Source organism: Salvia hispanica, chromosome 6, assembly GCF_029641045.1.
Source record: "Salvia hispanica isolate PSC_SH4W2 chromosome 6, Shi_PSC_v1, whole genome shotgun sequence".
Taxonomy (NCBI): Eukaryota; Viridiplantae; Streptophyta; class Magnoliopsida; order Lamiales; family Lamiaceae; genus Salvia; species Salvia hispanica.
In genome coordinates this window covers 37023455-37036305 of record NC_142697.1, presented here as the reverse complement: position 1 = coordinate 37036305, position 12851 = coordinate 37023455, and the positions used below count along the sequence as shown (strand labels likewise).

The following is a 12851-nucleotide window of genomic DNA, read 5'->3' as shown; positions in this document are numbered from 1 at the left end:
TACTAATTTGCAGAAATCATATATTAGGATTTTAATTCGACTATGTGATTTAAATGCGTTTCTAGCATGCAACTTGTTGTATGCACGAATTAGTTTTAATCGTATAACCACCTAAATAGAGTTTGTAAATTTGTTTAATTTGCAATTTTCCGCTGCAAATTCCCAACGATACTATACATGTTGTTTGGTACGTGCTCACCAAGAATGACTTTCACATAACAATTTTGTGCTCCGTATATTATTCCCACGTCGATCTCCGACTCAGTTGATTGTTCTTGTTGAGTGGTCGATCATTTGGACAAGTGCTTGCTAGATGCTCGGAAGGTGTTCGGTGTTGTGCTCGCTATCTTTTTGCATTTTTACCCACCTTAGAGAGTCAAAAAACACAATCGATAATATAGACATGAAAAATGTGACTCGTGAAGTATCAATATGTTATTAATGGAACTATGTACCTAACTTTGGAACCGTAGATCCTTTACCTTGAATCATTAATTGTTGATATTAGGCAGCTGTTCTCATCGTCAGAAGCTCAAGTAAAAATATTGTTTTGGTAGAGTAAAACCTATTAATTTGATCTTTATATATAGTGTACAATTTCATAGCCTTCCTGCATGCAAAAACCATCCACATTTTTCCCACCTCCCTCAAAAGAAATGGCTGGATCTCCATGCTGTGATAATATAAGCTTGAAAAAGGGGCCATGGACAGCTGAAGAAGATGAGAAACTCTTAGCTTATATTCAAGAACATGGCCATGGAAGTTGGCGTTCTCTTCCCTCTAAAGCTGGTAATTTTAATTATCTATCTTTTCATGCATGCAATGTGTACATTTTTTAACTTTGATTTAAGCTTCCTTTAAATATATTACTTAAAGATTAACAAATTTTGTGGTTTAATTAGGGCTTCAAAGATGTGGAAAGAGCTGCAGATTGAGGTGGACCAATTATCTGAGGCCAGATATTAAGAGAGGAAAGTTCAGCTTACAAGAAGAACAAACTATCATCCAACTCCATGCCCTTCTTGGAAATAGGTTAGTATTTTTCAATTTGACTGTGCAATAAAAAATTGTTATGTATTCACAACATATCTTTCCATGAAAATCAATATTCTATCTAGATAGATGTCCATTTGTGGAAATAAAGGCAAATTGCATTCATAGATTAATGTGATGATTATGATAGGAAGAGTTAAGTCTATACACTTGACCTATATTTGTTTAAGCAAAACGTTCATCTGTTACCCCAATGGTGTCTGGCCCTTTTAAGTTTGTGGGCTACATCTAGCTAGCTTCTAGATGTGTACAATATTTTATTTGAGGGGTAGATTCATACGATATTATTACTATTACATTAAAGACTATATTTTATTCAACATAAAGAGTGAAGTTCATAAATGTTACTTAAAGTTTCTAGTATTTTAAAATAATTATTAAATTATTATTGACATGCTATTATGATTTATCATTTGATCCAAAGATGGTCCGCTATCGCAAGTCACCTACCTAAGAGGACAGACAATGAAATCAAGAATTACTGGAACACTCGTCTAAAGAAGAGATTGACAAAATTGGGGATTGATCCAATCACTCACAAGCCCCAAAATCTTGCACAAAATTGCCACCAATCCAAAGAGATGGCCAACATTAACCACATGGCTCAGTGGGAAAGCGCCCGGCTTCAAGCCGAGTCCCGGCTTGTCCGCGAATCCAAACTCATTTTCAACCCAAACTCACTCTGCATTGACGGTCCATCCCAACAGAGGCCGACAATGCAGAGTCCGTGTTTGGACATCCTCAAAGTGTGGGAATGGACAAATCCTGGAAAGGACATCTCTTCCATGATTCTCAATGGATTTAATCCATCCGATGGAAAGAACATGCTCGATGGAGATTCATCGTTCACCGTGAAGGAATCCGCTGGGAAATCACATTATGGCTCTATTGATCAGGCCAGGGGCATTATGGGGAATTCAGTGGAACTTGATCATCCTACTTATGTTGATCATGACTCTTTAGGGTTTCCGATCTTCATGGACGGCCTCGATGGTGCAGTCTCTGACCCCGAATATACCAATAATGCCCTTGGAGGTTGTTGGGGAGATCTTGAGGAGAACAAGGTTAATTGCTGGAGCAACATGTGATCGTCCAAGTTTAAAGAGTTAAATTAATTAACAAGGGTTAGATATTATGCTACAATAATTTATTACGAATATTCCGAGATTTCATTAGTTAAGTCTTTGCTAGCTAAGTATTGGTCAATGTTTGATTAGGTTTTCCTAATCATGTTTGTTATAATTAAGTAGATTGGATGCAGCAATAACGTGTAATATGTAATGAGTCAATTCGAATTAATGCTATGAGCTTATTTAATATATATCTCGTTTTTTTACCAATTCTAGTTTGTGTCACATTGCAGAGAGTGTCAACTAACAGTTGGTTGTAACTATAGAAAGCTAAAGATAGGAGTAGTAATTATAAGAAATCCCAACAACCGTGTTACGTGCCTATCACAACATTCCGTTGTCTATGTTTTCATTTTGTCTAATATTTTATTCTTCTTTTTTGAGAATTTTACTTATCTTTGCTTTGGATTCGCTTTTCAATTTCAAAGTAAGTAAAGACTTGGAAAAAAAAAATCAAAAATAGTGCACGCTGCATGTTCGTTTAATCATTCTATTATTTAAGTTTTAATTGAATTGGAAAATTGATGGCGACTTAGTAAGAGAAAACTTACTCATTTCTTTTACTTTAATTTTGATCATAAATAATGCATATGGCGAAAAATGACTTTAACAAATATAAAACTTTTAACAATTACGCCACCAATTTCAGAGTGTTTACAGTAAACCTTAATCTTAAAACTAACTAGATATTTAAAACAAGTCGATATTAAAACCGACGTCGTATTTGTGTACTTCTATCATACAAAAAAGGTTGAAACCCCAACCCTAAGGGCCCACACATCCCGGTCTGATAATATTATGAGGAGTGTTAAATCAGGGTACGCAGTGATCCGCTAAGGAAGAAGGCCTAACCCACTGTCTGCCAGAAGCCCACCTCCCAAGGTCTCACACTTGTGCCTGAGATGTGTTGTAATTACATGACAGTAGTGGAATTTGATCCTTGGTCAATCATACAAATCTGCTCCTCCGAAATCAACTGCATTGCCTCTGCGGACTGCGGACCATGTCGTACCTTATTAAACGGCGTACATGTTTTTATTAATTTGAAGAAGCAAAGGGAACTATTATACATTTATACTCCTTGCTTATCTTATTAAATGTTTTTCTCTGACTGGTCACAAGTGTTAATAAATATAAAGAAAATAGGTAGAAGAATGTATAATGTGAATGTGAGGTATATTCTCCTAACTTATTTTACTTATATTTTATCAGTATATTTCATAAAAATTAAATATATAAAGGTAGGATTGTTTAAAAAAAAATATATAAAGATAGGACATATAAAATAGATACATATAATAATTAGCCGAGTGAGATAGGTACAGTAAATATGACGTATGCATATAATGAAATAAAAGGAGTAAATATTGGCATGCAGAGCAAGGATATACTAGCACTCATGATTACCGTCTGCATTGTCCACATCAAATGCATACAGTACGATTTTTACTTCACATTTTAGTTGACTACCGTGCTATCTAGACTATTTTTCTGACAAAATAAAATACTCTCTTTAATCTTTAAAAAAAATATATAGATAAATTTATAAATGACACGGATTTTAATTACTTCACATTAATTTTATCTAAAAGTATTGTAAATATATAACATTGAATCAGATTCATTATGAACATTGAATCTGAAACATTATAACAATATAATGTACTATTCTCTTGGCCCATTCTAGGAGTCCTATTTGAGTTCAACACGGATTAAGAAAAGTAAAAAAAGTTGGTGTAAAAAGATAGTGAAATATGGATAACTCTACTATTATATAGTATTGGTTTTATAATAAAATGTGAGTGTAAAAAGTTTAGTGAAATGTGGAGCATATTACTATATATGGAAGTCAAATAGCACCAATGATGTTAAATACTCTCTCCGTTCGCTATTAAATATCTCATTTTTCCTTTTTCATCCGTGCATCAATAGATGTCTCATTTCGCTGTTACTATATTTGGTAAGTGGACCCTACATTCCATTAACTCATTTCACTCACATTTTATTACTACTATTAAACTAATATATAAAAGTAGGTCTCGTTATATAAATTCAAACAATTTCTTAAAACTCGTACTGGTTAAATATGAGACATTCAAATTTAATCATGGATGGCGGGAGTATACTGAGAATCGAGAAATTGTCACAACTGATTGATGTACTACTTAACATAATTATTCTTGGAGGTCAGGATTAATCAAATTCGGTTTCCATATGGCATCAATTCTATTCTTTCCATATATTAATGTTGCGTGTTCACTTTCTCATATTTCATTTCTACCAATTTGGGCCGGTCAACATTTGAGCCATAATTGGCCACATATCTCATATGTTCTCTCTTGTCTTGTTTAGTATACTAGAATTGGCCCAAGAATTGATCCAAATATTATACTCCAATAAAGACTTTGACTTAATAGAATTATAGATTTACAAAATTTATCCCTCCAACTGGGAATGTGGAAAGATGAAAAAGTGAAAAGGTGGGGCAAATGTGTAAAACCAAGTCTATTTCTTGGTGCACTTTTCAATTCACACCCAAATCTTACCTATTTTGCAAGATTCAATTCTTCCTCAATTGGCATGAATAGTGCAGACCCCACTTCAATTGTAAGGCCCCCAACAATTAATTAGTGAAAAGTGAACACAAGAATTGGCCAATTCTTTCAAAGTGAACACAGAACACACCCTAAATTTAATATTTGATCTTGGTCGGATATAAGCAATTGTTCATGTTTTTGCACTCACAGAGAGATGCCACAAAAGAAATCAAAACATTTCAGAGATTAAAGAGAGATCTTTGGAACAGCGAAAGGGCAAATGGGATGGGAACATTAGGCCTAATTGGGCTTTGAACTTGGGCATATAGGCCACAAGGATTCGCAGTATATGTTTAGTGTCGGTTATCACTTGGGTTTGAATACAACGAAAATACTTGTAGTGTTTTTTGTAGTGCAATTAATTTTATAGATAATGCAATATATTTACATTCGATATGCACATTTTTACAAAAAATAAAGGTTCTCATTTAAATGCTACTACTACTTAGTACTTGCACAACATATGTTTGAGTATTTAGATGCGATATACTTATTGGATGGGGATCCTCTGCTAAGCAGAGCAGTCCCTACACACATCACAATAAAAAAAATTAAATAAATAAATTAAATAAATTAAATATTTATATATTATTTTAATTCTATATTAGGGATAGCAGGAGTTGTTGTGCTAAATAGTACGGCAGAGGATCCACCCCTGTACTTATTACAGAAATGTGGGTTTGGACATAGGATTGATGAATGACGAGCGAGTGGTGCACTCAAGTGTTTCTTTTTGACATATGTGCAAACATAGTTAGCCACATAGGTAGCATATGGTTTAGGTTAAAAGTGACTCAGAATAGTAGCTAATACTCCATTTTGTTCGTGCAACAAAATGTGCATCACTATCTGTGTGCCGTTAAAACTTCAAATATCATCCACTTCTCACCTTTATGAAAATGTTGATAACACTATTTTCTACAATCATATTGATTTAATATGATTGGTACGTAAATCCCACAAATTGCTTATATTTGAATGCCAATACTAAATAAATAGATGGAAATTATCATCCTTCGTTTTCTAAAAATAGAAACTTTGGAAATGACATGAATTTTAATGTAAAATTGACAAAGTAAAAGAGATGCAAAAATATAGTAAAAGTAGTGTTAGTGGATTGTGGAGTCCACAGTAATTAATGGTGTGTAATTAGTTAAAAAAATTCATATTTAAACATGGTCTAATTTTAAGAGACAATCTTAAATAGTGTAAAACTAATCTATTTTATTAAGATCGATGAAGTAGTACTATATAATAAATTGACGATATTGAACAATACTAAATAATTAAATAACAAGAAGAAATTGACCAGAATGGGCACCATTCCCGTCACTGACAAGCCCAATACCACAAACACTACCGAGCCCAACATTCCAAACTTAGAATCATAGTAATAGAAGTGTTTCTTTTTGGTACATAGATTAAGCAAAATTATGTTAGGTAATTTAAGCAAATGAAGAGTAGAGTGAAAAATGATTAAGGTAATTTAACTAAAGGAAGAGGAAATAAAGTAAGAGAGAGTAAAGTAGGTGTAGAGAAATGTGTTGACTTTCACTAAAAAAGGAAATGACTCTATTAGACTTTTGATTTTTTGATGTTACCTTCGTAAATCTTTGTGATAAACAAGCAAGTAATTAAATGAGAGATGAACGATGGTCGAGAAGAAAATAAATAAAAAATTAGGCAATGTGTAAAATGGTAGACCAAATCTTAAAACTAATTTTCCGATGAATTGAATAAATTAACAAAAATTTGGACGTGGCAGGCATTGATGAAGTGCAAGTCCAAGAATTCAGCAGATGTATATAGACTATAGTAGAGTTAGAGTAGTGAGATTTCCAATTTCATCTCCAACAGCTGCATAAATATCGGAAACAATCAATAGTCATTCATGTTTTAGCCAAAAGCATCTATCATATCATATGGCTGAATAGCAGCAGTATAATTAAATTACGATGAGTTTGATAGAAAGAGGAGATATAATAGTGGTTTTGGGTGTAATTTTGTTGATATTGAGGTCGGTGGAATCGATTCGTTTCGATCTGGAAACTGGCCACACCAAATGCATAGCAGAGGATATCAAATTGAATTCAATGACTGTTGGAAAATATCAACTCGTAAACTACAATGAGGGATTGCCTTTGCCTGACTCCCATAAAATTACTATTCGGGTACGTATATATGTATGTTTTTTGGGGGGGATTTAGATTGTATTGTGGCTTTATCAATTTGCTAATTAAGGTTGTTCATGATCTTAATGTGTTTGGTATGATAATGGATTGTATGAATAAATTGTGTTGTGTCAATAAACACTGTGGTGTGATTAATGCATATTTTCAGGATTTGAAGTGTTGGTAGTTTAAACTTTAAAGACATGTAATTCGGTCATAGTGTATATGTGATTCCATTAGGACTAGAGCAGTCTGGGCCTTAGTGTATATGTGATTCCATATAGTTATGTGGAGTGGTTTTTTATGTATAAAAATACCTTTGAAGAGAAAATGATGGTAAATTAATCTGTGGAATATAACTGATAGGTTACTTCATCATATGGGAACAACTACCACTACGCAGAAAATGTGGCATGGGGACATTTCGCGTTTCTGGCAGCCGATGCCGGTGATTACATGACTTGCTTCTTCGCAGCTGACACCAAACCCTCAAGTTTTATGACCATAGACTTCGAATGGAAGTCTGGTGTTGCTGCCAAGGACTGGAGCAACATTGCCAAGAAAGGTTCAGTTACCGTAAGTGTTTGCTTTCATCCATCTTAATGTGTTAGTGTTAGTGAATGCATTCCATTCATGTCTTCATTTTCAAGCAGGCAATGGAACTGGAGTTGCAGAGGATGTATGATACGGTCCAGGCCATTCACGACGAGATATATTATCTACGTGAAAGGTAATACTATTGTCTAACAAAATTATACTTAGTCTCCAACAACAGTTCAGATTCAGATGTTGAATACTAGTTGGTGTAACAGGGAAAAAGAAATGCAGCAGCTAAATATATCGACCAACTCAAAAATGGCGTGGCTCAGTTTTCTGTCACTTCTCGTTTCCTTATCTGTCACGGGGCTGCAGCTTTGGCATTTGAAGTCATTCTTTCAAAAGAAGAAGCTTATTTAAACTCACCATGTCTGCCTTTGTATTCCAGTAGTTTGTCAGACAAGACATGCTATATTTTTTAGAGGGTGCTTACTGCTTAGCTAGCTTTGATAAACACACACTGTCATTCATGATCTACTAGAAAAAACAAAACAAATCTGACAGAAGCAAACATAATTTTTCATTAGCGTATGTCGAGTTTCTCAGCTTGTGCTGCAATGCGTCATGGTCAAGAAAGGGAATAAATGACGAAAGAAATAAACAGAGCACTCACAACACATGTACACCAACAAGAACATAACTTCATAATAATGAGGGAATCACAACGTAGCTAGTTCTGCCGAATTCCATGTAAAGCATTACCGCACCCAGCAACATCCATTGAGATCCAAGTCCTTCATGACGCAAATAGGTGCCAGTGATTATCAGGGGGTACTACTTCCTTTAACTTTTCGAGTGTCTTCAAAATCTCCAAGAAAGGTGGTCTCTGGTTCATGTCTGCAGACCAGCACTGTGCAGTTAACCTGTACGATTAACAGATATTACATTGACTTCCATTGCAATCAAAGTATATATCGACTGCTGCAGTCCTTATATATATGTAAATCTGTGAGTAATGAAGATTCAAGTTTATGCAGATAATGAGGAAAATGGCATTCACAAAACCAACATTCATGTAAGTACTTACTCTTTTAGTTCAGGAATAATTTTTGTTGACCTAAATATTGGCCTGTGTCCTTCTGCTACATATCTGGCTGCTTCGTATGGCTCATAATTTGACATTGGAGGGTCTCCCTCAAGCATCTGCAATAGGTTAACACTCTCTTTAACTTAAGTTTATGCTTTAACTGAGACTGGTTTCTAATGCCATATGCCATTATGAGGGTAGAGCGCTTACCTCGTATAATATCATCCCAAAAGAAAAAACATCGACTTTCTTGTCATATTTCCTGTGCTTGAAGACTTCAGGTGCCATGTAACGGTCTGTTGAGGTCATAGAAAAAAGAATATACAGCATGAAATTCGATTCAACTCCCAGCAGCACTTAGTAGATCAGTATTATACTCCATATAACTACTTACAGCTTCCAGTCTCGCCAGTCATTTTGTAAACATCATGAGAATGTTTTACCCTGATGAGCTTGCTTAACCCGAAATCTCCCACTTTTAGATGGTCAGCACTGCTATTCACAAGTAGAACATTCCTGGACAAACACCGCATTCATCATCATATAGAGACACAGTCAACACAGTTTCTCTTGCGAGCCAAAAAGGAGAGACATAAAACGACCAACTAACCTTGGTTTAAGATCTCTGTGTACTATAACATTTGGCTCACTGTGGAGATAAGCCATGCCTCTGTCCAAACAAGTAAAACTTTCAGAGAAGCATAAAACACATTGGATATTACTGTGATAACATAAACTGCACCATTTAATATTTTGAGATATAATTATTGCCACCTAATGATCTCATAATGATATTGCTAGGTGTACTATGGCAGATAGAGGAAAAGCCAATCATTCAAAAATAGCAGGTTACTCAGCACAGAAGGTATTTATTGGATGAATATTTTTGCTAACTAATAAAATTTAAGCATGAAAGTAGGAGACAAAGCTTCGAGATTGAGAGGGATTGAGATGGGCGGCGAATAACTAATGTACTGTAAGTTTAGAACAAAACGAACAATAACATCATTTTACCTGGCAATGTCCATAGCAAAATTAATTGCAGTTGCAGGACTCAGTGCCCCTTTTCCCTTTAGATGTTGATGCAGATCACCCTATAAGGAAGATATAACAATTAAGGTTGGGACATTTCAAAGTGAAATGCAGTTCTTTAAACTCACAGAAAACGTATCACTCACCCCTCTCAAGTACTCTGTAACTAACATTAAGGGCTTCTTGTCAGTAACAGCACCTAGAAACTGGACAATATTTGGATGACGAAGCTTCACAAGCAAATTGACCTCATGTCTGAAGTCCTGACTGTATTATGATCAAGAGACCAAGTAAATAAATAGGAAGGAAGCAGGAGTATATAGGTGAGACGATACTAGATAAGAGACTAGGGAGTGCAGCTAAAAAAGATAAAATCTGAGTTTAGCATATGGATGAGCCAGACAAAACAGACGGTTTAGAATATTTTATGACAGATTTGGTGCAGGTCCCATTCAGGCATGCTAGGGGAAACAATACACGCTAGTATAATGTGAAAATGGAACTTGAAAATAGTGATTTGAAAAACCATACATCACTAATCTGTCATCTGAAAGGCTTGGAAGAATTCGCTTCACAGCTACTGGTGTGCCCCGCCAACTAGCTTTTAGTATCTCACCAAAAGAGCCCTATCAATATCAAGTATCGTTAGCAAGAACGAGTTTTGAGAACATAAGAGGAGAGATGAGATACATGTAGCTTAATTCATAATACGGTTAGATGTTATAAGAGGGGAAAAAAAATCATAGAAAGTTGTCAGGAAAAAATTAGGATAAGCATACCACATCCCTATACAAAATGGAAATCCATCCAAGGTAAACCATATTCTTGGTTTCTCACTTTTTGACTTCACATCATGCCGTATACGAAGTATATATTGCAGAGGAGAATTAGAAGGAAGCAGTAACAAGGTCCACACACAACTTTCAAAAATTCCACAAGGGCAGACCTACATGCACATGGTATTACAAGACGAATTTTTTTTTTTAATGGAATCAAATCTAGGTTGGTTTTATTTTCAGATCGATGGCAAGAGTAAATATTATAAATAGTGGAAACAGAAAGGGACCCTACATGTACTATCCCATTCCCAATTTTGATTTTGTTTCATAAGAGATGTAATTTATCAGACTCTAGCGTTGTGAATCATATGGTATCGAAATTTCTAACGAATTCAGGGGTCATAAGTCTATATCCAAGTTGATTAAGAAGTAACATAAATATTTCTGACCTTCCCCACAAGAGTTGAGTTAGAGAAATCAAGTTCTTCAGGGTCTATCTCCCAATCGCACTTGTTGGGCAGAGGAGGTGGTACAGGTCTTGGTTCAAAGTGACTTCCATTCTGGCCCTGCAATGTGGAATGATACTTATTGAATGTGGAATGATACTTATTGAATGACTCTCACATAGGATACTAGAAAATGTTAAAGCATAAGAAAGGAAATATGAGAAATGGGAAGGGATTTTGAGATCCAAGTAGAAAAAGAATTCCAGTAGTAGGAATGCAATTCAGAAGCATGGGACTTACATACGATTCTCCACCATGGGATTTTAATAATTCAACCATGACCGATCTTTTTGCTCCTTCGGCATCAGCTAAAGGCTGTTTCAAGGTAAAAAAATTAAGATGGACAAGCATCTACTAATGTCCATTTCATGTTAACAAGAAATAGAAATGACAAAGAAGAAATGTTTGTGTTTGGCACATATAAGCATTTCACGGATAGAAACCTGTCTCAGCATGAACCCTACAGTTGAATCATGTGATAATCAAACAATAATCACTAATAATGATCTAAACTGCAATGATTGTCACTTTGAAGTAAAACTAGCAAAAGTTTAGGCAAAAAATCTGATGGTAGAATTAGCTAAAGAAGGTGCAGATGGTTATATATCAATTCACAGTGCTCTGACGTTGTGTCATACAACAAAAACACAAAAGAACCTTGAATCTGTAAACATACAAGCAAAAAATACATCATATTTCATTCTCAGTGCTGATGATGATCTCGACGAAGGTCAAACTTTGAAGTAAATAACAGAATACAACAACTCAGTGAACTTACAATTTGATAGAAATACAAACAAAGATTCACCCTGTCTCATTATTAACTTGAAATTTAAGAAGTAGTAAAAGTTAGTTTTTCTTGATCCTAATTAGTTGAAATGAAGTAGCAACATAACACATCATCATTATGAATCCAGATAGCACCAATTCACATCCTAAAAGGCACAATTGACCAAATCTCACAGAAAACGGAACTCAAACGAAATCAAACTATCGATCCAATTATTGAATCGACGACAATACCTAATAACCAGAGATAATCACAACCCAAACACGCTTCACAACTGCATAAATACGCAGCAAGAGAAATTTATACCGTGTTTTTCCAGCGATCTAGTGCGTTGACATCTGCTTGGTAGTCAATCAAACACTTGGCAACGTCGATCCAGCCGTGGATCGCAGCCACGTGCAGCGGCGTGCGGTCGTCGTAGTCTCTAGCGGCCACCAGGGACGGGTCCTCCTCGAGCAGCTTCCGCACCGCCGCGGTGTCGTTCTGGTGCGCGTGCCAGAGAATCAGCGACGTCCGGCTCACGCGCGCCTTCTCCTTCTTCTTCTCTCTATCGGAAGGCGGAGGCGGCGCCTCTCCGGCGGCATGGTTCCCTGAGCTGCCCTCGCTTCCGCTCATGGATCGGGATCGTTAAATTTGGGGGCAGTTCGTTTTACTGAAATAAAAAGTAACCGTTTTGTTTGGTTTCTTCTCATTCTCAGATTTCTTTTTATTTTAACCTGCATATTTTCTTCACATTTTTTTAACTGCGAATTGACTTTTAACACAAATCCCCTTCACAATAGTCCACTCCATTTTTTAGGTATAATTTTTTGCAATAAACTGTCGTTTGACTTGGAGCTATTATGCATATGTGAATTGGTTTTTTTGGCCAATTATGATTTAAAATAGCTTACATTGACGGTGTAAAACAAATAAAGTCGGAAATTTACTACAAATAGTTGGATATTTTGTTTGGGGTTTTTATTTAAAGACAAAAGCGATCGAGTATTTCATTATTTGATGGTATTATTGGAATTTGGAAACATTAGCAATGATAGAAATATTTCGACATGTGATTAGAATTTAGAGCTGTAGAATCTGATTCCAATCTGACTTTTGTGTTTGACGAGATAAAAGGATTCGGTGATGAAAGAATCCATTACCGAATATCCTCTAATTTTTTCGGGATT

General features: G+C 35.4%; 3 protein-coding genes across 3 annotated transcripts; 2 read left to right on the top strand and 1 right to left on the bottom strand.

Moving 5' to 3' along the window:
• The first annotated feature begins 626 nt into the window (after window positions 1–626).
• On the top strand, window positions 627–2393 carry LOC125205572 (transcription factor MYB106-like). The gene is made up of 3 exons (XM_048104601.2): window positions 627–789; window positions 903–1032; window positions 1478–2393. The coding sequence occupies exons 1-3, from the start codon at window positions 657–659 to the stop codon at window positions 2139–2141; spliced, it is 927 nt and encodes a 308-aa protein (XP_047960558.1). The 5' UTR covers window positions 627–656; the 3' UTR covers window positions 2142–2393.
• Window positions 2394–6634: 4241 nt separating this feature from the next.
• LOC125205575 (transmembrane emp24 domain-containing protein p24delta9-like) lies at window positions 6635–8356 on the top strand. Its single transcript, XM_048104605.2, has 4 exons — window positions 6635–6951; window positions 7318–7527; window positions 7605–7681; window positions 7764–8356. The coding sequence occupies exons 1-4, from the start codon at window positions 6736–6738 to the stop codon at window positions 7906–7908; spliced, it is 648 nt and encodes a 215-aa protein (XP_047960562.1). The 5' UTR covers window positions 6635–6735; the 3' UTR covers window positions 7909–8356.
• Window positions 8047–12361, bottom strand: LOC125205569 (serine/threonine-protein kinase VIK-like). Its single transcript, XM_048104599.2, has 11 exons — window positions 11989–12361; window positions 11133–11207; window positions 10836–10952; window positions 10139–10233; window positions 9754–9874; window positions 9590–9669; window positions 9186–9245; window positions 8970–9091; window positions 8786–8871; window positions 8576–8691; window positions 8047–8411 (listed from the first exon to the last, which is right to left on the bottom strand). Exons 1-11 carry the CDS (start codon window positions 12295–12297, stop codon window positions 8285–8287), a joined length of 1308 nt encoding a protein of 435 aa, XP_047960556.1. The 5' UTR covers window positions 12298–12361; the 3' UTR covers window positions 8047–8284.
• Window positions 12362–12851: the final 490 nt, after the last annotated feature.